A 25,404-nucleotide genomic window follows, 5' to 3' on the forward strand; every position below is an offset into this window, starting at 1 on the left:
GAAGATACTGAGTGGTGCTGATGGGAAGGTGATGAGACACAGATCTCCCCGGTTACTGATTTCTCAGTAAATCAGTCGCATCACTTGAAGTAAATGTTAATAAAGGGCGATCGCTTTGGTGACAAAACACTTTGGGCAGTTTCATTTCTCAATTAGAAAGTAAGTAAACGAGTAGCTCGTCCTTAAGAGCTGCTTGACTCATTTTCACTTTGTGAAAGTTAACTTTGTCAAGTAATCCCTAATTAGATTTGCACAATATTCTTTGTGGGTTTAAAAAACAGTACCTGCAAATGATTTAGACAGCCGGAGCTGCTCCGTGTGTCTTAGCAACACTGGTAAAAACACTGGTGTATGGCCGAAGGGGAGAATTTAACTACGTCACATGTATGGTCAAAGGGGAGAGTTTCCACATTTCATCACATGTAGGGTTGCTCCGATACCGATACTGGTATCGGGCCCGTTACCCTACTCATGTACTCCTACTCGGAACTTGGAAAAGGTCCCGATACTCTGATCCGATACCAAAACATTGTAGCCATCATGTTATTGCAGCGACACCCCCACAGATGGCACCGTGCCATTGTTTGTGGTGTTGCGACATCCTGCATGAAGCATACCTCACATAAACAAATAAATGCCTGCTGAGAAACCGCGCATTTTAGACATCTTGCTTTGGAAGTGAGATACAGCCTTTTTCAGTTATAAGTTAAACAAGGAGTGGATGGAGCTGCAAATCTTGAGATAATGATATCTTGGGTTCTGAACAAACTATTATATTACTATTACTATTTTTTTCAAAAACACGTGAAACACGTGATTGGCACATTGCACCATAGCGGTAAAACACGTGAATGGCACTCAATGAGTTAAATACAAACTCTACCTTATTCCCACACATACAAATAATCATGTCAACAAATTCACACTACCAGGCTGACAGTCAGCCCAGGTATATTGCTACAGTTATTTAAGTGCGCTGAGTTCAGTGGAATAAGGGAACATAAAGGTGGAACACACTGATATAGAGAGAATGAGTTTTATAACTGACTGTCACGATACTGAGAGTATGCACATGTATGTAAGTAATCCTTACCCTCCTCTGATACATCAGACCACTCTGGGTTGGGAAACTCATACTGTCCCATCCGAATCCTCTTCTTCATCCCAGGAGAGATGGCTAGACCGTGGTTAGAATAGAATGGAGGGTACCCACACAACCTGTGAAGGATGAGGATTAGATAACATTAACACACCACATAACTGACTTTAATCCCTGGGTCAGCTGGGAACAGGATACAGATAAGACTAGAGACATTAAGTTTGTGTGTCATACTGGTCACTAGTTCAGTAAGGTGCTAATGAATACGGTGAAATGGATTTCAGGCCCCCGAAACTTTGTAGTTGTCATTGGGCATTTCGTACCAAGCAGTGTTGATTTTGACAGCAAATGTTTATGTTGTTTTAGTCGTAGTCTATTGAATAAAATTACATTTAGTTTTAGTCATATCTTAGTCATCTGAAATGTTTTACTTTTAGTCGACTAAATATCATAAGCTTATAGTCGACTAAATCTACAGTTCATCTAATCGACTAAATCGTATTTTGGCGGTGCCTTGATGGCGTCGTAATGGCTGATTTTACACTTGGTTGCATGCTGAAAATAGCAGATCTACAAGCTCACAACGCGTTGCAGCGCGACGCGTTGTGAGCTTGTAGATCTGCTATTTTCAGAGCGCAACACCTGAGCACAAACCAAACATAAAATGACTACTGGATCTCTTCTCCACTCGTCCCTCCCTAACATTTTAGTCTAGTTTTTATTTGTTGACGAAATTGTCACTATATTTAGTCTTAGTTTTAGTCATCGTAGCTTAGTTTTTATTTCGTTTTCGTCAGTGAAAAAAAGGTAGTCGACAAAATCAACACTGGTACCTAGAATTGTGTAGTTTGTATGCAAAATGTGTGCAGGTTGGCAAGTATGACAATAGGCTCTATGCACAGCAGCCATTTTGGAGAAATATTGGGCCTCTACTGACTTCCTTCACAGGTGTTGCAAATTATACTAATGAAGGCTCTGTTCCATTCTGGTCAAACAGAGTCAGGGTGCTGATATTGTGCATGTTGGCTCACTAGAAATACTAGTGGGTCTCAAAGTGTGGTCCAGGGACCCTCATGGTTCCTTGAGAGGGTGTAACTCTGAGAGTGTACAAATGGAACCATGTGTACACTCTCAGAGTTACGGGGGTCCTTGAAATTAAAAAGTTTTAGAACCACTGTGCTACACTAAAGGAAACAGAGCCTTCATTAGTGTCATTGGTAACACCTGTGAAGGAAGCAAGGAAGGGGGGGTTCCTTCCATTCCGACATCTCGCCACTCCGACTAGTTGCGTCCGCGTGCGGTTAGGGTTAGGGTTAGGGTTAGGTATAGGGTTCGTAACGTTAACGTCGGAAAGGCGACATGTCGGAAAGGCGACATGTCGGAAAGGCGAAATGCACCCGCAAGGAAGGGGCCCAATTTCTGTCCAATATGGCTGCTGTGCATAGAGCCTATTGCCTAACATTCGTTCTCCAAATGACTTTCACTTTGTTTCACAGTGACAGTATGAACGTGGCTGAAGCAGTATAAGTAAGACGGACTTACAGGATATACATGATGACTCCTAATGACCACATGTCACAGGATTTGTCATATTTCTCTGGGCCCAAAACCTCTGGAGCTGTGGAGAGGAAGAACAGACACAGTGACACAGGGCACAGCAATCAATTATCACTTGATGCATACGACTATGAATACACTCCATGACTACTGCACTGAAACTATGACTTAAGTATACACTTACACGTGTGATACGTGTGATATCATGCTGCTAGGTGACGTCTCTTACTTGCACAAGAGGCTGTGAGTTGTTGTTTTTTCATGCACTTTATATATATTTGATGATGTTGCATTATTCTCTAACTTTTCTTCTTCTCAGTTTTTATGACTATATTTTGTAACTTCAAAGCATGTGCAGAAAATAATTTCACCCACTTCTATATAGCTGTAAACTTGTGATGTGACAATAGACTTGAACGGTTAGCCAAAAGGCACATTTTCAACCCCAGTCTGGGCGACTATTTGTCAGTACAAGCTACTTTTTAACCCATTTAGGGCGGGAACCCCTATTTGTAACTATACCTTTCAAGACAGGAACCCCTTTTGGGGTTCTTGTTGCTAATGTACAGTATATAGCATCATATATATTTTTTTAATTTTTGAATAAATATTTGAAGTTTTTCAGAAAACTTTAAAGGCGTTTTTAGAATCGGCCTCAGGTCTAAATGGGTTAATAAGTGTGGAGAAGTAAAACTGTGTGTGTGTGTGTGTGTGTGTGTGTGTGTGTGTGTGTGTGTGTGTGTGTGTGTGTGTGTGTGTGTGTGTGTGTGTGTGTGTGTGTGTGTGTGTGTGTGTGTGTGTGCGTGTCCCAGTGCTTTCCAGATCCTTACCAACATAGTAGGGTGTGTAGCACGGAGTAGCTAGGGAGTTGTGTGTGGTGGTCTCCTTAGCAAACCCAAAGTCTGTGAGCTTGAGCACCGCGTTGGGCCTCTTGGAGGTATACAGTAGGTTCTCAGGCTGCAGGGAGACAGCGGCAGGCCGGCCAGAAGAAGAAAAAGGAGACGAGAGAGGAGCATCTCAGTATATTGCAATTTGCATGCACAGGGAGTGCCCCTGTGCATGCACATTGTGAAAGTACAACATCACTTTCTACAAGGTCTTCAAGTGTACAATTTAGGCATTAATCCAGAGCGATGTACATTAAGCAAGGTAAACACGAGGTAATACATCAAATGCATAGACATAGTAATCTAAGATCATAGGTAAATCACGAACCTATCATCAAATAAATAATAATCTGTACATTGAAACTATACTAACTATAGGATGCCAGGTCAACAAATGAACCTGGCATCTGTCTACACATAACATGCTACCTAAATGTACAAGGTCTTCCTTCAGCGTACAAATATTGATGCTAATGCAAGTTGTGTGTGATTGTTTGATGCTGAACACGTACCTTCACATCTCTGTGTGCAATGTTGATTGCGTGCAAGAACTGGATGGCTTCTCCTATGTTCTTCATGATATCAGACGCTTCTAAAATAAAATAAGACCAAATACCAAGTTGATAGAACCACAGAGCACGTTTCATTTTGCTGCTAATGCAGAGCACAGTGTTGAGCTAGATATCATTACTGTCGGGTGGAAACCTCAGGTATCCAAAACCTCATATGTCTTCATATGTTTAAAAAAAAGGTAGCAGATCTACAAGCTCAAAACGCGCCACTTCGCGCCACGTTTTGAGCTTGCAGATCTACTACTGTGTGACGCTGTAGTATGATGAAGTAGGGCATTAATTTACGAAAAAAACACAAATGGTAAATAAATGGTAAATGGTGCATTTGTATAGCGCTTTACATAGATTGTGCATTAGTTTCAGTTGGGTTTTGTAAATGGGTTTTAATTTCAGTGGGTATTGTAAATGTAGGACCTGTCTATGTGTGTCTTTATGTGTTGGGGAAGCATGATGAGCATGTTTGTCTGTGTGCAAATCAATTGAAAGGCGTTGCTAAGTGCATATGAGGGCCAGTTACCTCTCTCTGTGAAGGCCTGGTCTCCTCTGTCCTGGATTCGACTGAACAGCTCTCCTCCGTCCATGCTGGAATGCACACGCACACACACACACACACACACACACACACACACACACACACACACACACACACACACACACACACACACACACACACACACACACACACACACACACACTATTCATTATTCAGTCAGCACTCATCAACAGTAACAGAACAAATGTAAAGCTGTGATTCATAAAATATCAGAGACAAATACAGTACTTTTACTCCACGACAATTATTTGAAAACTAGTTACTTTGTAGATTTAGATTATTATTATAGAAAACAAACATAAACCACTTTAGCCCTATTTAAACTTTGGCTATTTTCAAAAGATTTCAACTTGTAACTGCATAACGAGTAATTTAACTTTTGGTACTTTAAGCATATTTTCATGCCAATACCTTTGTACTTTTAACTGAAGTAAATTTTGATTACCGGACTTTTACTTGTAACAGTTTTTTCTACATTGCCGTATTGATGCTTTTACTTAACACATTGGGTGCCAAAACCGTATATATACTTCTTTTCAAAAACTGACGTCGAGTGCCAAAACCGTATATATACGTTTTTTGAAAATAAAAAAAATAAAAATTGAAAAAAAATAAAAATCTAGTATTAAATTCAGACTTTAATCCACTTCCTGGTTAACTTATGACTTCAAAAGCCTGTATCTCTGCTCCTGTGTACTTTTTTTTTTTACAATGTATTTTTGACTATTTTCAACTGGCTGCAACTATGGAACGGATTACCGAATGTGTTTAATTTTTCCCCCCCGATTGTACGAGACCTCTATGTGTGTAATGAGGGGATCACCGTGAGGACGGTGATCACTGAAAATATTTTGTGACTACTTGAAAAAGGTTCAAAAATGGTTAAAAATCCAGGCACTCAACGTACACTTTTTTAATAAAACTCTAGCACCCCAAGTGTTAAGTAAAAAAAATGTGATTACTTTTTCCACCACTGATTGTGGGGGAGGCAATCAGTGAATCATAACTGGATGATTTACTATACAAGCTACTGTGTGGTCAGTTACACACTCAGTGTCGAGCTGTGGTGACAGCTACGTTAGATGAAGGGACTAAACGAAAGCTGAAAATGAATGGCTTTGCTGTTAACTCATTGAGTGCCACAATCCGTCAAATCCGTCACGTGGCCTGACGCCCAGAGCGCCACGATCCGTCAAATCCGTCATAAAAAAAAATTCAAAATAAAAAAAAAATTTCAAAATAAAAGTTTTTTTTTTTTTTTTTGGGGAAAAACATGTTCAGAACCCAAGATATGATGATTTGAAGATTTGCTGCTCCATCCACTCCTTGTTTAACCTATAACTTAAAAAGGCTGTATCTCGCTTCCTAAGCACTTTTTTTTTACAATGAATTTTGGCTGTGGCACTCAGAACCAAAATTCCATTAACATGAATAAATAAGTTTGGCACTGAATGAGTTAAGTGTGTGAAACCCCTGTTTAAGCCCAATGAAGGATTTTCCAGATAGGATTGCATCCAGTTCACTGATGTGCTATCAAGGCCGATTGCTTTTAGCTTTTCAATCAATATAGAGTGATTTACGGTGTCAAATGCCGTTTGGAGGTCCAGCATGACCATGCCGCAGTATTTGCCCACGTCCACCTCATGTTTGATGTGGTCGTTCAAATAGAGCAGGCATGTGTGTCAGTGGGTCTTTTTTGTTTTTTTTTTTCAAATTAATCCTCGACTGGAGCTTTAATGTTCTCGTTTCTCACTGACAAAGGCACAAAATAACTGCATGGAGCAGCAACTGAATGCTCTCTGCATGTGAAATGAAGTGATTTTGTAGGGCGGGAGAAGTTAATAAATTGTGGGGGAGGAAAGAACATAGAGTAAAGTGAATCATCCCTGGATTACTATACGAGCTACAGTGTGGTTGCTGATGTGCATCAAACAGATCACTTAGATCACACACTCAGTGTTGAAGCTGTGGTGACAGTTCAGTTAGATGAAGGGACTAAAACAAAAGCTGAAATTTAATGACTTTGCTGAAAGTGTGTGAAAACCGTGTTTAAGCCAAATAAACAGTTTTTTATTCAAAATTAATCCTCGACAAGAGCTTTAATGTTCTTGTTTCTCACTGACAAAAGGCACAAAATGACTGCAGGTTCTCTGCATGTGAAATTAAGTGGGGTTTTTTTCAGATTTTGTAAGGGCGGGAAATGTTTATTATCTGATGCTGGCGGTAGTAACAGAATCACAAGTTAATAAATTGCGGGCGAGAAAAGAACATACAGTACAGTGAATCATACCTAGATTACTATACACGCGACTGTGTGGTTGCTGTGCTGTGCATGAAACAGATCAGTGTGACACACACACACACGCCAGCCACACAAAAACGAAAGCTTAAATTGGACTACTTTGCTGAAAGTGTGTGAAAGCCGTGTTTTCAGCCTGATAAACTGCTGCTGTAGTGTACATGTCAAGCCACCGGCAGGAGTGCAGTTAGTATCACAACTCAAATGAGTAAGAAAGGCAACCTATTAGAAACTCCGGCGCGTCTCCTCGGCCATGAGTTTTTATCAAACCAGCTGTCGCAGCTGTGTCTGGAGGCAGAGTTCTTTTTTTCTCTCTTTTTTCTTTCACGTTTGACATGGCGTGCTCCTTCAGCAGAGGCCACTCGAGGACGAGGAGACTGTGGTTCACACAGTGGCCCTTTAACCACTTAAACCCCCAGCATCAGTATGGTGGATAACGTTTCGCAGAAAATAGCAGATCGACAAGCTCACAACTTGTCGATCGGCTATTTTCAGTTAAAGCTTTCCCCACAATAACAGAAAAGACACTAGGAGTAGACTAGTATACTAAGAAACATTCAAACAATTTCTCTTCCTGGATTTATAATCCTGCACACAGGTATAGATAGACTTGGTTGCATCAGCCTCAATGTAGTAGAAAGCAGTGCAGTAGAAACTCTCAGGTAATCCTTTTCTTTACAACGTTGAGAGTGAAATGCTCTCAGTCTTGAGGTTTTGTATGCACGTGCAACTCTCAGCAGTTTGTAAAGGGATGAGAGAAGGCTCACTCCCTCCTTAGCTTAGCTGTATTTAGTGCGCCGGACAGACTATGTTTATAGGGGAAAACACCCGCGATTTGTTGCCAAAAACACCAGAAATGAGTTACAATTATTAAATTAGTTGGCAACTAATTTAGTAATTGATTCTAATCTATGCACCCCTAGTCACCAGGAATTAGGAGCACAGTTTTCCTTAAAACATTTCTATCGATTATTCACCCCATGGAGACTTGAATTCTTGGATATTTTTTAGTTTTTGTCAATAATAAGCCAATAATTTGATGACCGGCAGCCGTTCCGGTAGGAGACACAAAGTCAAAGAGTCTTTTGTGTCTTCTACCGGAATCGCTGCCTACCGCTCTGCCGGTCATCAAATTATTGTCTTAGGAATGAGACAAAAAAATATCCATGAATTCAAGTCTCCATGGGGTGACTAATCGATAGGATGGGGTGAACTGTCCCTTTAACCATGCTGTGCAACTAGGCCGGATGAAACAAGATCAGGAACTCGCATATGAAAAACCCAACAAAAAGGTATGAACATTGCTGATCAACCTGTTAAGGCCTACAATAGGCTATTATTCTAAAACGTGTGTGTGTGTGTGTGTGTGTGTGTGTGTGTGTGTGTGTGTGTGTGTGTGTGTGTGTGTGTGCGCGTTCGTTCGTACAAATAAGAGAGAGACAACGTACTTCATGAGCTGCACAGAAGCATTGCTTACATCGTTAGGCGTACACAGTTTTTCGGTTCCATTCTTATCTATTTTCGCCTATTTATCTATTTTCTAATCAGATGTGGTGTAGGGCTTGGCCTCATGCAACAAGATGCCATCTACTGCAGTATAGGCTTACACAGATACATTCCGGATGACGGAAGAGCTAAATGCCTAATTCACACCAGCAGCGGTATTCCGCTGGTGGAGGAGGTGGTGGAGGCAGCAAAAAAGCGGTGCCAAGAGGCTGAGGAAAAGTTTCGATGCCCGTTTGTGACGTGCATAGTATACTGTAACATAGGATGTTGCAGATGTTTTGTACTGTACATAGTAACCCGTTTCGCGGAAAAAGCACAGACTATAGAGGAAAAGTCATGGCTGTTGGTGTGAATTGGTGCTTTAGCCTCTAGCCTAGAGCACAGTTTACAAACATGTGCAGAATATGCATCATATTATGTATTCAATTAGAGCTGAACTGTGACAGTTGTGCATAGGGCTGGGCATTTGGCCATTGTTGAATATTGGAACATATGAATAAAACATTTAATTTATGTTTGCCTTTTAGGCTTCGTAATCAAAAATGGCAACAAAAAAAAGGGCAGATATGACAAATGACTTAAATATACAAATACATTATAGACATTTTGTGAACAGTCAGCGTCGAACAGAGCCAACCAAAGTGTTGTCTACTGGCATTACGTTAGAGAGAGATAGTTATGTTAAGTATGGATTTGGTGTAGGGGTGCAACAGTTTATCCAATTAATCGATAATAAATCGATTCGATTACAATAAATCGATTCTTAAAAATAGTGAAAATAGCAGATTTGGATCCATTAATACAGGGCACGCATCCGTGTCATTTTAAGATTTCTTTGGCTATTCAAAAATAGCAGATATACAAGCTCATGTGCCGCACTATATGAGCTTGTAGATCTACAATGTTTTTGAAAAAATAATCGTGCAAATGTGTGCAAATCTTGAATATATTTTGGGTGGTCCTTGTCAAGGACTCTTTGACATGAAAACAGTTTGAGAACCACTTATATTATAGCAACTTTTTTTCAAAAAAAAACCTGTTAGGATTTAGAAGACATTTGTAGAATCCCCAGAAGCAAAGATTTGAGTTAAAAAAACGTATATTCAGACATTCATACACATTTTCACGTTTAAAGATCTACAAGATCGTAGCTATGAGCTTGTATAATTGCTATTTTTGAATAGCAATTATGAGTATATAATAATGGTTATAGCTTAAAGAAAAGCTAAAATGACACTGTATACGTGTCATTTTAGCTTGAATTGAATGGATTGAATGGGTTAACTCAGAACATAGGATGAGGGGGCTCTACTGGTGGGGCCTCCTCACTGGCAGGTGAGCCAGTAGTATACAACAGCAGCGACAACAACACACTGTTAGCATAATGACTACATTGGGGAGAGAAAAAAAAGCGTAAAAAAACAAAACAAAACAAACATTTGCAGCTCTAGTTTAGCGTAGTGTGGTTATGGTCAGGGAAAGGATCCGGGAGCGGTTAACCTGCATGACCTCAACATCCCCGATTCTGAGCTTGTGGAAATTCGGCATTTGGTACCTTTTTTCGGAAGACACAACCTTTTCTCAATCCATATCCACAATGTCAATCTGCAAGAGTTCCGGCATGAGTTCTGATAATCTGATTAGGGGCATTTATTATCTTGCTGCTAAAGGGGTCAATTTGGCATAATTTCTGGGACAAAGCGTGTGATTTCTGCTGCCATTTATGACAACATGCAACTGCAGTGTGTGAGAATATCTGATGTTATCACCAAACAGAACAAGGTGACCTACAATGACACTGAAACCTCATCTGTTCTGTGCTCATCTGTCGGTAATAACTTCACCAGGAGAAAGGATGACAAGCTCAAAATCTGCAATCTCAGAAGATGAGTAAGTTTGAACACTAAAGGTATTTCTCTATTTTCTTGGAAATACTCATTTTATCAGAAGGACATTTTTTTTCCTTTTTCTTAATTTTCTTGACATGGCAGTTTATCTATACTGTCTGAGCTATACACGCAGCCTCACACAGTAATGGAAATGTGTCATGAACCACAGGAAGAAGTGCACGTGTAGCTGGGGTTTGGTGGTTTTTTAATCTCTTGACAAAGTGGAGAAAACACACCTCATTTAGAAGAAATGGGTCAAGTCACACACACACCCATTGATTTACAATAACTAATGTGACTAAATATGTTTACAATAACTGAGACGGCATAATGCTGATTGGATTTAACTTTGTTAACGGGAGTCGAGGGTTATTGGGTTAATATAGAAATGTGTTGGTGGGGAAAAACTGAAGAGAAGCAGGGAGCGAATCAAGAAAGGTGGACCTTAGCCCATTTAGAGCAGGAACGCATCTTAACGCATTCAGAGCGGGAACACACCTGAATCAGCCTTAAGCGTAAAATAATGCTCAAATCTAAAAATTCCAGGTCTTAAAGTGTTAATGGGTTAAGACAACATTGACAGACGTTTGTCTCTAATCTGTGCTGGTCTCTAACAGAAGAGTGTGGAATGGGAACCACAAATGAATCATGCAAAAGAGTTCACAAACCACACACATCATCCACTCATATCAGGGCAGGCAACGCAGAGCGAATTAACCCATTCAATCCCGGAAAGCATCGGTGTCATTTTAGATTTTAGCTACTTTTCAACCACAGATACCAAGACGAGACGAGACAACAGCATTGGGAATGGCTTGAGGAAGACACGCCATGAGACAAAAGACAAACAATCAATGTCAAAACAGAAAGGGACGAGAATGATTTGATATCATCTGCTGCAACAACCGTGCAGCAATGGCAAAGAAAGGGAACTTAGAAAGACACTTTCTGTCAGACCACAAATCATTTGACATGGTCTTTTCTAGTCAACAGTGAACTTAGAAAAAGAAAGCTGAACGAACAACATGACAGTCTATTTTCACAAATCTCGTTGGTAAAGATCAGTGATTGGTGGGAAAAGTATTTAAATATTTTGCTTAAATAAAAGTATCAAAACTGCGGTGTAGAAGTACTCTGTTACAAGTAAAAGTCCAGAATTCAAAAAGTACTTGAGTAAAAGTACAAAAGTATTGGCATCAAAATGTACTTATAGTATCAAAAGTAAAAGTACTAAATATAATAATATAATATATACGCGTTGTGAGCTTGTAGATCGGCTATTTTCATATAGCCTAGGTATAAAATAGTGCTAAAGTGGTTAATGTGTGTTTTATAATATAATAATGTATATCTGCAAAGTAACAAGTAACTAAAGTTTTCAAATAATTGTAGTGGAGTAAAAGTACAATATTTGCCTCCGAGATGTAGTGGAGTAGAAGTAAAAGTATAGACAATTGAAAATACTCCCGTAAAGTAAAAGTACCTCAAAATTGTACTTAAGTACAGTACTTGAGTAAATATACTTAGTTACTTTACAACCACTGTCTACAGTATCTATCATCTATCAGCCATCGATCATTTACACAAGAGGAATTGCTCACAATGTTGCCACTGAAAGGGAAAAGGACGCACGAGAAGTTGAGGAAATGTTCAGTTAGTTCATGGACAGACTGAAGTCTGGGGTCACCACAAACTAAACTTCCCCCGTTTCAAACTCGTTTCCTTAACAACAGACGGTGTGCCCCGGCAATGATCAGCCACAGGCGTGCCCACAAAACCTGTGATTTCCTCCTCATTTCTCTGCTATTCAACCAGCAAGCACTGTGCAGGAAAATGCTGAATAATGTGAAAGACAAGATGCATGAAGGTTGTGTTGTTCCATTCATGCATGAAAGTCTCTCTTGTTTTTATATATTTTTATTTATTTATTAGGGAATCAAATTTAAGGTTACAAAGGTTCTAACCACACATCGTCTCTGTATATATAAAAAAAAATGAAAAGAAGAGAAAAAATAAATATAGTCATACAGGTACTCACACACCTAAGTATAGTAGTAAAAAGATACATAACTAGAAAAAGTGCTCCTCGGAGCACAGGTTTCCGCCAGGTCAGGTACGTTATTGTGGCCTCCTGGTGGCGGTATAATAGGCCAATGAAAGGGGTGTCATTTCTTCTTAGGCTTTTCACAGCAATCAGACACTGCATTCATGATTTGAGGCTTTTGTTCCAAAAATGTGTTTTGCTAAGATTAGACCTGCTGGTGGCGCTATAACAGGCCAATGTGAAAAGGGTGGCATTTCTTCCTCTGCCTAGGCTAGTGGGAATGTGCGTGTGAAATTTCACGGAAATCGCACACTGTGTTCATGATTTGAGACATTTTGTTCAAAACGGACCAATCCTGCAAACTTTGGCCAACCTTAGCCAATGAGGATGGAATATGGAAAATCGGACAGATCCTTGTTGATCACATGACTATAGAGATACTGTGTACCGATTTGCATGACGTTTGGATAAAATCTGTAGGAGTAAATGGATTTTGCACAAATCGGCCTCCTGGTGGCGCTATAACAGGGCTATGTGAAAAATTTGGGGCAGAGGTTCTGAATTGGCATCCAGGGAGTGTGTGTGCACAGTTTCGGAGCGAGCAGGCCAACGGTGCCGGAGATTAGCTGGTCACAGACAGATGGACGGACGGACAGGGGGAAAAACATACTCTCTCGCCATGCCTTACGGCCTGGCGGAGACAAAAATGACTGGGGAATGTCTACACCAGGCGTCTTCAACAGGGGGTCCGGGACCCCTAGGGGGTCCTCAGAGCTACTATAGGGGGTCCGCCAAATCTTTGTGTGATAGGATTTCGTTTTTTTATATTAACCACTTGAACCCTAGAATTCCTTTTCTGAGGGGGAACATTAGCCGAAAATTGCAGATCTACAAGCTCTCAACGCCTCGCGCTGCGAGGCGTTGAGAGCTTGTAGATCGGCTATTTTTGGCAAAGAGGCTATAGGTGTAGAGGGAGAAAAGAGCAGACTAAGTAAAAAAAAAACTTTAATTTGAAACACAATTTTATACAATATAGAGTAGGACCCCCTGAAAACATTGAAGACCCCTGGCCTACACTGTTGTCAGTAATGAGTTAAATATGGCAGTTTTAAATAGGGATAAGTTAGATTTAACAAGAAAGGAGGGAAACAAAGTGTTAAAAAAGGAGAGAGAGAGGGAACAAAAAGAAAAGAAAGAAAAGAGAAAAGAAAAGAAAGAGAGGGGAGGAAGAGGGGAATGGGGGGATGCATGCAAGTCTCACCTGCACAGCCCCATATCATGCTGTTTTCTCACATGATGGCTTTCAAAGTACAGAGATCACCAAGTGACAGATGACCACCTTGTGGCCTCTTTGAGAATTGCAACCGGCCTGATTTTAATGGACTGTCTGGCAACTAGAAGTTCTCAGAGCCAACTCTCACACTCTGAGTGAGACACCACAGAAAGGCAGTTTTGTGTGAAATTGGATTTCATATGATCTTTTGGCTTTCATATGAGTCCCCCCCCCCCTCTCTCTCATCTGATAATGAAGTCCAGTAACACCTGCTTGGATTATTTCTATTTTTTTGTTTTTCCTTCATCTTTCATCAGAATAAACAAATTGTGTTGCCAATATTTGATTTGTATATGAAACTGTATTTCATATAAGTGCTGCTGTCATCAGTATTTTGGAAGTCCATAAATTATTGCATGTGCGTAACCTTTGTTTTTTTCATACTATATATGGCCTTTATTGTTCATATTGAACTACAGAGTTATTTTATGTTCGGTAATTTATCATCAACTTATAAACTTATTCTATGTTTGGATTATGATAATTAGCACCCGCTAGTGATGAGCGGGCCGACCCGTAACCCACGGGCCAACCCGCGGTGCGGGTGGTCAAGTCAGGATTTCAGAGGCAATTATGCGGGCTGCGGGTGAGCGGGCGGGTCAGCCGCTCTCACACGCAAAATAAAAATCACATGCGCTTGTTTTGTCTTTATTCCTAATAAGAATAAGAACAATAAAACAGTTTGAATACACTTGGGGTGTACATGGACTAAAGCTAGTTTAAATCTCACGACTGAAAATGTCCTAATGTGCGATTTGTGAAACCGTGTGAAAGCATCCCCGACACACACTAGCGCCAATTCCTAAACAATGAATACATTATGTACAATTAGGATGCTTTAGTAATATTGTTCCTGCTGTTCTACATACTGCCAACCATGTGAATAAATCACAGATTCAGGCTTTAACCTTTGCTTTTATATGAAATATCCGAGTCGATTAAGATGGAAGATACTTCTGAACATATTGCTAGTTTGACCACTTCAAATGCTCTAATCTTAAAATAACGGAAAATAGCCTTTCTACAAGCTCTCAATGCGTCTGCGACGCATTGAGAGCTTGTAGATCGGCTATTTTTGCTGCGCAACATGGTTCCATAGAAGACATGCTGGCTTTCATGGAATCCAAATGACTGAAATCAGTCTTGGCGACTGAGAACTTTAATCCATGGGTGTATACTTATAGGTACGACCCGCGGGGCTCAACCCGCCCCACAGATTTATATATGGGTCCGCGAGGCGGGTTGGGTTCCGATACATACATACGCACGCACACGATTTAAGCTCTGATAAATATCAAGCTTAAATCGCGTGCGTGCGTGCGTGCGTGCGTATGTATGTATGTATGTATGTATGTATGTATGTATGTATGTATGTATGTATGTATGTATGTATGTATGTATGTATGTATGTATGTATGTATGTATGTATGTATGTATGTATGTATGTATAGGCTTCTGTAGTTGCATGCTCTCACTCACCACTCCATGACGATGAGCAGACATTTCCTTCCCTGGTAGAGGTTCTCGTAGACGTCGATGATCCGCACGATGTTGGAGCAGGGCGACGCCCTCCAGTGGAGCTCCACTTCCCGACGGGCTTTGGCACAGTCCTGCAGCATCTGGAGAGAGAAGGGCACACACAGGGGAGAAAATGTAAAAAAGATATCTGCAGCAGTGGGTAAGACCTGAGGCCCATTCTACGAATGTCTTCTAAATCCCAGCAGTATTCTGAAAAGAACTTATGTTTCTACATCAGTGGTGCACAAACTTTTTCATGTCAAGGACCCCCAAAATTATATGTATTTGGCCGCAAACCCCCATCAAAATATTTTGTTCCAGGGACCCCCAGAAGCAAAGATTTGAGTTAAAAATGTTCGTTTTAAAAATATATATATATTCAAAGATTTGCACGCATTTTCACGATTTTTCAAAAATAGCAGATCTACAAGCTCATAGCGCGGCACTCAGGGCCGCGCTATGAGCTTGTATATCTGCTATTTTTGAATAGCCCAAAGTATAAAATAATGCTTTTTAGCTCAAATCAAAAAGTGACAAGGATGCGTTCCAGGTCTTTTAATGGGTTAAACTTTTTCATGTTATTAAGGGTCCATTTGGCTTCTAACTATCATTTAGCTGGGGACCACCTGGAACTCCCTCAAAGACCCCTGGGGGTCCCCGGACCCCACTTCGAGAACCACTGATCTACAGGAAGGTACCCTTCAGCATTAACTATGGCTTTGATGCCTCTTTACCAACAAATTTCACAAAAGGCCATGTTCACTGGCTCCAACAACAGTGAGGTTGACAAGGTCATCACTGGAAGTCACAGCTGGTACAAAAACATCCAAGGTCTTTTTTTAAGTCACAGCATACATTACACAGAGTGTAGAGGTACAGTGATGCCATCAGCAGACAGACCCACAGCATGACAGCATGTTTAAATAAATCTTCCCCAGTCCTTAAATAAATCTTCCCCAGGCCATAATTGTGTGGATGTAGCGCCCTCTGTGTGCAATTATGAGCCATGACACAACAGAGAAAAGTTAACTGGTGATGGAGTAGAGCAGAGGTCTTCAACAGGGGGTCCGGGACCCCCAGGGGGTCCTCAGAGTTACTAGAGGGGGTCCGCAAAATCTTTGTGTGATATGATTATTTTTTTTACCTTAACCACTTGAACCCTAGCATCCCTTTTCTGAGGAGAACTTTAGCCAAAAATAGCCGATCTACAAGCACACAACGTGAGGCGTTGTGACTGTGAGCTTGTAGATCTGCTGTTTTTGGCAAAGAGGTATAGGTGTAGAGGGGAAAAAGAGCAGACCAAGTAAAAAAAAAAAGGTTTAATCGCAACTTTGGGCTTGTTTTTTCTGTAAAGTTGCCTGTAAATGTTGGTAGTTGCTGGTTGCGTTTGTTTTGGGCTTGGGTTTCTAAAGTGTAGCGGCTTATTTGGACTTGCTTCCAATTATTTTTTACATTTCATAATTATCATTTAAACCAATGGCTCTCACATATTTTCATGTAATGGAACCCCAAATGAATACGCCAGGGACCCCCGTACCAGATTTGTGTTGTTTCAGAAATCTTCCAAATATTTCACATTTTATTTCATTTTTTTTTAAATAGCTTCACTACAAGTAGATCTTGTAGCTTGTAGATCGGCTACTTTCAAATAGTTGATCATATATACAAGTGCTCATGTGGCCTAGAGTTGCTTATTTTGGGCTTGTTTTCCTAGACCTGGTTGCTTATTTCTCTCGCAAAATCTGGCAACACTGCTGCCCACTACCACACAAGACTGGGACTGGTTCCAGTGTCCACTGAGAGCTGTCAGAGCCAAGACTACCCAGTCTGCTGTGCTGTCTGTCTGTCTGGACGGATGGGCAGCAGCTTCTACCACATCCAGTTCAACCAGGGTACGATGACCTTTAATCCAGACCTGAGGCCGATTCTACAAAAGGCCTTCTGAATCAGCAGTTCTCAAACTTTTTTCGTGCCAAGGACCCCCAAAATGTTACACATTTGGCCGCGGACCCCCCATCTGAAAATGTTTTGTATTCAACATTTTTTTCTATGTTCCAAGTTAGCAGATGTACAAGCTAATGGGTTAACAAAACTGGCATAAAACCAGTCAATGTAGGCCATTTAAATGTCCCATATCTTAGTATAAAATTAAACACACCTGTACCGATATTTAACACTGAAAATATCTATAAAATAAATTAAGTTTTGGCTCAGGTGCATCTTTTGCTTTTTAACTGACAGGACCTTTTTTTTAGCTGCCACTGGTTGTTAGACATCAGCTGACTGCTGTGATTGGCCAATTGTGAGAAAGCCTAGGAATCAGGTTAACCACACAGTCCATGTAAAATCTATAAATGAACATTGAAGCTAGTTAGTTAGTTAACTTATAGTACAGGTGGGTGATACCTGTAACCTGTATGAAACGTACACCTCTTGTCAAAACTCTTCACACACACACACACACACACACACACACACCTTGTGAGATAAGATTGCGGATGTGTGCCCGATATACACAATGTTAGACAAATAATCACAAAGTAACTAATAGTAACTTACTGATAACATGCTTGTGAGATAAGATTGCTGGACGTGTGCAAAAAGCAAACTCGCCGATAAACACACACAATGTTAGTCAAATAACTACAAAGCATGCTAAAAGACAAGTAACTTACTGATTAGGTACATGCTTGCAGCGGGGTCCTGGATCAATGATATTGATCCCTTTTTCCACAAAATTATGTTTTGATACGACTCCAGTAATGCATTGATTGTGTAGTCCCAAGTTCAAGTTGTTTATTGCACAATCAATACAGCTTGGCAGCAAAAACTGCAGACAGTCATATACTATTGTACTCCCAACATTGTCAGCTCCAATTGCACTCAACTCCATTAGACAGCACTCGTGCACATCCAGCACGGTGCTGGTTATAGCAAGACAAATGGGTCCTTAACACATTCAATCCGGGAACGCATCTATGTCATTTTAGAATTCTTTGGCTATTTAAAAATAGCAGATTTACAAGCTTATAGTGCGGCACCGAGTGCCACAATATGAGCTTGTAGATCTTATATTTTTTGAAAAATCTTGAAAATGTGTGCAAATCTTTGAATATATATATAATATATTTTAAGACAAACATTTGTAACTCAAATCTTTGCTTTTGGGGGGGGTCCCTGGAACAAAATATTTTGAGATGGGGGTCCGCGACCAAATACATATCTAAAAATGTTTTCAAATCCTAACGGTATGTTGCTATAACAGTGGTGCACTGTTGCTCCAACCTTTCCATGTCAAGGGGACCCCCAAAATTATATGTATTTGGCCGCGGGCCGGACCCCCATCTCAAAATATGTTGTTCCAGGGACCCCCAGAAGCACAGATCGGAGTTAAAAATGTTCGCTTTAAAAAAAAATATATATATATATCCAAAGATTTGCACAAATTTTCCACGATTTTTCCAAAAAGAGCAGGCTCATAGCACGGCACTTGGGTTCTACTCCTCCAGTTCAACACTCCCTGTTCAACCACCCCAACCTGTAGCAATCACTAGCACATTGACAAGATTATAGTATACTTAAGTATATAAACTAAGTATGCAAGACTTGTCTAAAGTAGGCTAGTTGCATCTTAAACACAGCACAGCATTGTAGACTATACAATGTCAAGTACAACATTGTCTTTCATCACAAACAGCTTTTTATGTTTTGGTGTTTTTGTTTTGTTTACATAAATATCGTCATTTACCGGCGTATATCCCGGTGAAATGTCAGGAAAGTGTGAAAAAATAGACCTGGACTAAGCCTACTGTACATAAGACTGTAGCTGAGATTTCAGAGAGCAGTCACATTCTGTTGCTTAAGTCACACACACCCTCCTATACATGTTGGGACCTGTTGATTCCCACAATCTTTCAATGGTATGTTTGAAACTATACGGCTGATTATATTAGTCTGTACACAACAAAGTCAGCTGGCTAATGTCTTACTCTTGGCAGTGTCAGACCGGATGCAGGCCAAGAAATCTGTGTGTGTGTGTGTGTGTGTGTGTGTGTGTGTGTGTGTGTGTGTGTGTGTGTGTGTGTGTGTGTGTGTGTGTGTGTGTGTGCCAAAGTAATAAGCAGTAGGTTGCACTGTACTGAGCATTAATTACACAGATCTTGAATGCAGTAATAACACTAATACCATCATACTAATTCAACTGGATGCCACCTGTCATGCATTGCACACAGTACCCAAAAACTACAGCAAGTGCTCTTGGTGAGAAAATGACTTGCCAAAAGTAAGGCTATAGACCACTAGCAAACATACCGATCACTCTTTATGGGAGTGGTTCTCAACCAGTGGTCCGGGGACCACCAGTGGTCCTTGAAGGGGTTCCAGGTGGTCCCCAGTTAAAATGATGGAGACTGAGAGTTGGTAACCAAATGGACCATTATAGATCTTTAACTCTTGAGAGCGTAATATTAAACCAAATGGACCCTTACAGGTCCATATGGTTCTCAAGAGTTAAATTATTGTTAAACATCTGCATTACTCAATTAAAGAATTGTTATTTTGATCAACGTTTGCCTGTCATCTCTATTGGTACAACATCAATACAGCATGGATGGATGGAATTGTGGACAAAATCGTATCCAACAATATCAAAATATTCTAAGTCTTGGGTCTGAGAGTCTAAATCTCATCAAACAGTGGCCCGTGGCTCAAACACCGAATAAATAATGGTCCTTGATATGAAAAGGGTTGAAAACCACTGCTTTATAGGGTTATCAAATAGATGTAAATGAGCAGAACAATTTGAAATTCTACTTGGTGGTTTACTTGTTGTCAACTGGGTAAGAGTGTTCACGTGAGTAGCTGACAGTGAGTGGTGAGGTATCTTTGTTACCAGAAGGAGTTGGCATACTTGGCACTGCTCTCCGTCAACCATGGCGTCCCATTTTTGGGCACGTCGTCATTATAGGCGAAGGTTTTCACAAATGTCCACACACACACACACACACACACACACACACACACACACACACACACACACACACACACACACACACACACACACACACACACACACACACACACACACACACACACACACACACACACACACACACACACACACACACACAAAACTGAAAAGAGAAATTGAATATAGCAAAAATAGCCAATCTACATGCTCACAACATGTTGTGATACGTTTTGAGTGAGATTCTAGATTGGCTATTTGTTCCCGTTATTTTCCATATAGGAATAGCTTATCGTTGCTGTCGGGGCAGAAAACCCTCTTATATCCATATTTTAACTTTTTGTGTTTTTTTGTAAATTAACGCCCCACTTGATCATACTACGCTGTCACACAAAAAGTATCAAAAGTAGCAGATCCACAAGCTCAAAACGTGGTGCGAAGCAATGCGTTTTGAGCTTGTAGATCTGCATTTGCTATTTTTAAATTTAAATCCTGAACGGTAGCAGCTTTTTGGACATATGAGGATTCCACCCGAACAAGAGACGATATTCTTTGAGACACACATACGGGTGAAACAACTTTCACCATTGGAATTGCATTACGGAACGCACACACACCGTTACATTTTGTGGGTTTATTTCACCGATAGCACAACATTGAACATATGGTGAAGTATTGTGACATTACAACAACCACCGATCTTGTGAAAAATGTAAACGGGACCGCCAAATACTCTAAACTTTCCGCACTTCTGCCAATAATCATATTCTTTAACCCGTTAAGACCTGGAACTGTGTAATTTTTAGATTTGAGCTAAAAAAGCATTATTTTACACTTTGGGCTATTTTTGAAAATTCGTGAAAATGTGTGCAAATCTTTGAATATATATATTTTTAAAGCGAACATTTTTAACTCAAATCTTTGCTTCTGGGGGGTCCCTGGAACAAGATATTTTGATGGGGGTCCGCGGCCAAATACATATCATTTTGGGGGTCCTTGACATGAAAAAGATTGAGCACCACTGATATAGAAACATACGTTTTTCAGAATACTGTTGAGATTTAGGAGACATGTAGAATCGGCTTCAGGTCTCAATGGGTTAAGACACGCATCCCAGTTTTTGCCGGGTCAATAACAAAGGGAATCACGTGACGTCGATCCCCTTCCCCTATTGGCTCATACGAGGACATGACGTATGTGTAGGCAGAAGAATAGGGGTTTATGTTGTCCATCAGCGAGTGGAACACAAACACTGGAGTTCAAGCACCCTGAGAGAACAAACAGGACTGGCTCACTGCCTGACGTCAAAGCTGACATCTGAGGGAAAAACACACACGGCTACTAACGCACACATGCATTTAGATTAAAGGTAACCTATTATTGATCCCCGTGGGGGGAAATGCAGGCGTCAGAGCAGCATCTGCAGCATTAACCCATTATAGACCGGGAACGCATCTGTGTCATTTTAACATTTATTTGGGCTGTTCAAAAATAGCAGATATACAAGCTCATAGTGCGGCACTGGGGAAAAAAATGGAAATTTGTGCAAATCTTTACAAATGTCTTATAAATCCTAACAGTTTTCTGAAAAAACTAATGTTGCTATATATCATCAGTGGTTCTCAAACTTTTTCATGTCAAGGACCACCCCAAAAAAATATGTATTTGGCTGCCGACCCCCCATCAAAATATTATGAAGCAAAGATTTGAGCTAAAAATGCTGTTTCAAGAAAATATATGTATGTTCAAAGATTTGCACAATCGTTCATGATTTTTCAAAAATAGCAGAGCTCATATGAGCTTGTAGATCTGCTATTTTTGAATAGCCAAAGTATAAAATAATGATTATAGCTCAAATCTAAAATGACACATATGCGTTCCCGAATTGAATGGGTTAATGAGAAACAGAATAGGTACAGTTAAGTAAGGATTTTGTATTTATTTTTATGTACAAAGGAAAGCCTCATGTCGGATAAGATACTTTTGTCCACAATTTTGTACAAAAACGTATGAAATAACTAAGTTGTAGGGCGGGGAAATTTACCGAAAATGTATCGAAACAAACATTTAGAAGATCTTTCCGGCTACTAATACTATAATATTGTTCATGTTGGTTAATTCAGTTTATGATTTTCCCAAATGCATGGATTCATAAACTGTCCCAACGTGTCGAGAGTTATGTCATTTAATCAAATCACTGTGTATGTCTCTGTGTGTGTGTCTGTGTCTGTGTGTGTGTGTGTGTGTGTGTGTGTGTGTGTGTGTGTGTGTGTGTGTGTGTGTGTGTGTGTGTGTGTGTGTGTGTGTGTGTGTGTGTGTGTGTCTGTGTGTGTGTCTCTCTCCATGAATGGACTGTCTAATAAAGTTGTTGAATTCAGTTGCCTGAGTTGCCTGCCAAGTTAAAGCAGTTCATTTGGGGTGAACGAGTTGTCGCTTTGTGTATACAACGCTCTGGTACAAAGCCTTGACGTTGCATGCCAAAAAAAGAACAGATCTACAAGCTATCAATGTGTGGCATCACGCCATGTTGTTACACTTATATGATTTGATTTATTTAGCACACAAATTGTAAAAGCAATACAAAAAACTGTACAGGAAACAGACAAGGGGAGGCAAGAAGCCCAAAGGGCTTCTACGAGGCCTCTACCTATGTATAACACAATAAAAACATTAGTAGAACATGTTCTACATCTACTACACTTATGGTGTGCTCACTGACACCAAATGCATTGACAACGCATCTAAACGCACCAGACTCCTTTATACTGTAAACTCTGGCCACAGAGGGCGGAAATACACACTGCCAAGAAATACATTACATCCAATCTAACTTAACCCTTTAAGACCGGGAACGCATCTGTGTCATTTTAAGATGTCTTTGGCTATGCAAAAATAGCAGATCTACAAGCTCATAGCGCGGCACTCGGTGCCGCGCTATGAGCTTGTAGATCTGCTATTTATTTTTTTTATCGTGAAAATGTGTGCAAATCTTCTGAATATATTTTTCTTAAAGCCAACATTTTTAACTCAAATCTTTGCTTCGGGGGATTCTACTAAATCCTTCTTCTAAATCCTAACAGTTTTTATTTTAAACTTATGCTGCTATAAAACCCCCATCTCAAAATATGTTGTTCCAGGGACCGCCCAGAAGCTTTGAGTTCTGGGTTTTGAGTATATATATATTCAATGATTTGCACACAATTTCACGTTTTTTTCCAAAAATAGCAGATCTACAAGCTCATAGCGCGGCACTCGGTGCCGCGCTATGAGCTTGTATATCTGCTATTTTTGAATAGCCCAACAAAATCTAAAAATGACACACAGATGCGTTCCCGGTCTTAATGGGTTAATAAAATGTTCTGGAACATCTATCTTCTTATACTAGGGGAGGCTATCTGCTTCAATTAAATGTAAGCTGCCTACTGCTGCACTGAATCCCTATTTCCTTGTACTACTAATCATCAAAAACAACATCCACCTCTGGTGTACTGTGTGTGCACATAATAGGCAGTGGTGGTGAAAAGTACTACATTTTTTTATGTAAGTAAAAGTAATAAAGTATCAATACTGCAATGTAGTAAAAGTCCAGAATTAAAAATAGTACCAAACAATACAAAGTAAAAGTACTCATTATGCAGAATGTCCATTTCACAAGTTTAAGTAATAAAATGTATGAAATCTTTTGAAAATAGCAGATTTACAAAGCTCACAATGCGACAGATTGTGAGCTTGTAGATCGGCTATTTTCAAATGGCCGAAATGTATATAGGGCTGAAGTGGTTAATGCGTGTGTTGTAATAATAATCAAAATCTACAAAGTAACTAGTAACTAACGTTTTCAAATAATTGTAGTGGAGTAAAAAGTACAATATTTGCCTCTGAGATATAGTGGAATAGAAGTAAAAGTACTGAAAATTGCCTTGGACATACTCCACTAAAGTAAAAAATACCTCAAAATTGTACCTAAATACAGTACTTGAGTAAATGTACTTAGTTACTTTCCACCACTGCATATAGGCTTAAGCCACGACACTCTCACCTACTCCCCGGTGTGACACTGCGCCCAGCCTAGTCTAGAGACCTACTTTCCCTGTCCTGGATGTTACATAATGTCAATAAGTGGCCTGCCCTCCTCTCCTAGGTGTTAACTCTCAGAGGAGGCCATATAAAAAAGCCAGGTGGAAGTGCAAAATAAAGCAATAAGCCACAAGGGGCCGTGGTTCGTTGACAAAACCTTAGTAGGCCAAGTAACCACAGTTTATATGATACATTATGTTGTTTCCCATGGCAACGAACGGCCACACTAAGGAAGTTTACAAAGGCTGAAACCAACATTCAGCATTTTGTTTTGATTAATGTTTTTACAGCCTGAACCAGTCGACACATGAAATATGACACATTATGGACCTTAACCGTATACTATAAATGCCACGTGGAAACATCAATCAACACTATATTAGTGCCATGTCCAAGTTAGCCATTGTTACACATCAATCCCAAACCATGAGTTACACAGGCTTCTGCAACACTGACCATAGTGACCACTGGTGGGAAAAGTATTCACATTTCTTGCTTAAGTAAAAGTATCAATACTGCAATATGGTGGCCAGATGGTCAAATACATGGTATATGATTTGTGCATTTCAGACCCCAGAGGATGGGACGGGTAGTCGGGCACCACATAAGTGGGTGTAACAAATGGAGTAAATGTAGGAATACTCTGTTACAAGTAAGAGTCCGGAATACAAAATTTACTTGAGTAAAAGTACAAAAGTATTGGCATCAAAATGTACCAAAAGTAGTAAGTACTCATTATGCAGAAGGTCCCATTTCACAAGTTGGTATAAAAATCTTTTGAAAATAGCAGATCTACAAGCTCACAATGTAGATCGGCTATTTTCAAATGGCCAAAATGGAAAGTGGATTAATGTATGTTTTGTAATAATAATCATCAAAATCTCCAAAGTAAATAGTAACTAAAGTTTTCAAATAATTGTAGTAGAATAACAGTATAACATTTGCCTTTGAGATTTAGTGGAGTAGAAGTAAAAGTACTGAAAATTGGACATACGCCTAAAAATACTTAAGTAGTGAGTAAATGTTGTTACTTTCCCCACTGACAGTGACACTACCGCCGAGCACCAAACAAGGACTGGTGGTTCAGTTACACATTGGGAAGTG

General features: G+C 40.0%; 1 protein-coding gene across 2 annotated transcripts in view; it reads right to left on the reverse strand.

Annotated features, from left to right (window-relative positions):
* The window catches only part of mapkapk2a (MAPK activated protein kinase 2a), a 52,782-nt gene that overhangs the window by 5,384 nt on the left and 21,994 nt on the right, over positions 1-25,404 (reverse strand). For both annotated transcript variants that reach the window (XM_084061194.1, XM_084061193.1), the window contains exons 2-7: positions 15,219-15,358; positions 4,633-4,697; positions 4,056-4,135; positions 3,487-3,613; positions 2,642-2,717; positions 1,094-1,218 (exon numbers count right to left, since the gene is read on the reverse strand). In XM_084061194.1, coding sequence (XP_083917320.1) covers positions 1,094-1,218; positions 2,642-2,717; positions 3,487-3,613; positions 4,056-4,135; positions 4,633-4,697; positions 15,219-15,358 — 613 coding nt within the window. The remainder of the gene's footprint in view (positions 1-1,093; positions 1,219-2,641; positions 2,718-3,486; positions 3,614-4,055; positions 4,136-4,632; positions 4,698-15,218; positions 15,359-25,404) is intronic.

Source organism: Gymnoscopelus microlampas (assembly GCF_963454915.1).
Source record: "Gymnoscopelus microlampas genome assembly, chromosome: 7".
In the NCBI taxonomy this organism is placed as follows: Eukaryota; Metazoa; Chordata; class Actinopteri; order Myctophiformes; family Myctophidae; genus Gymnoscopelus; species Gymnoscopelus microlampas.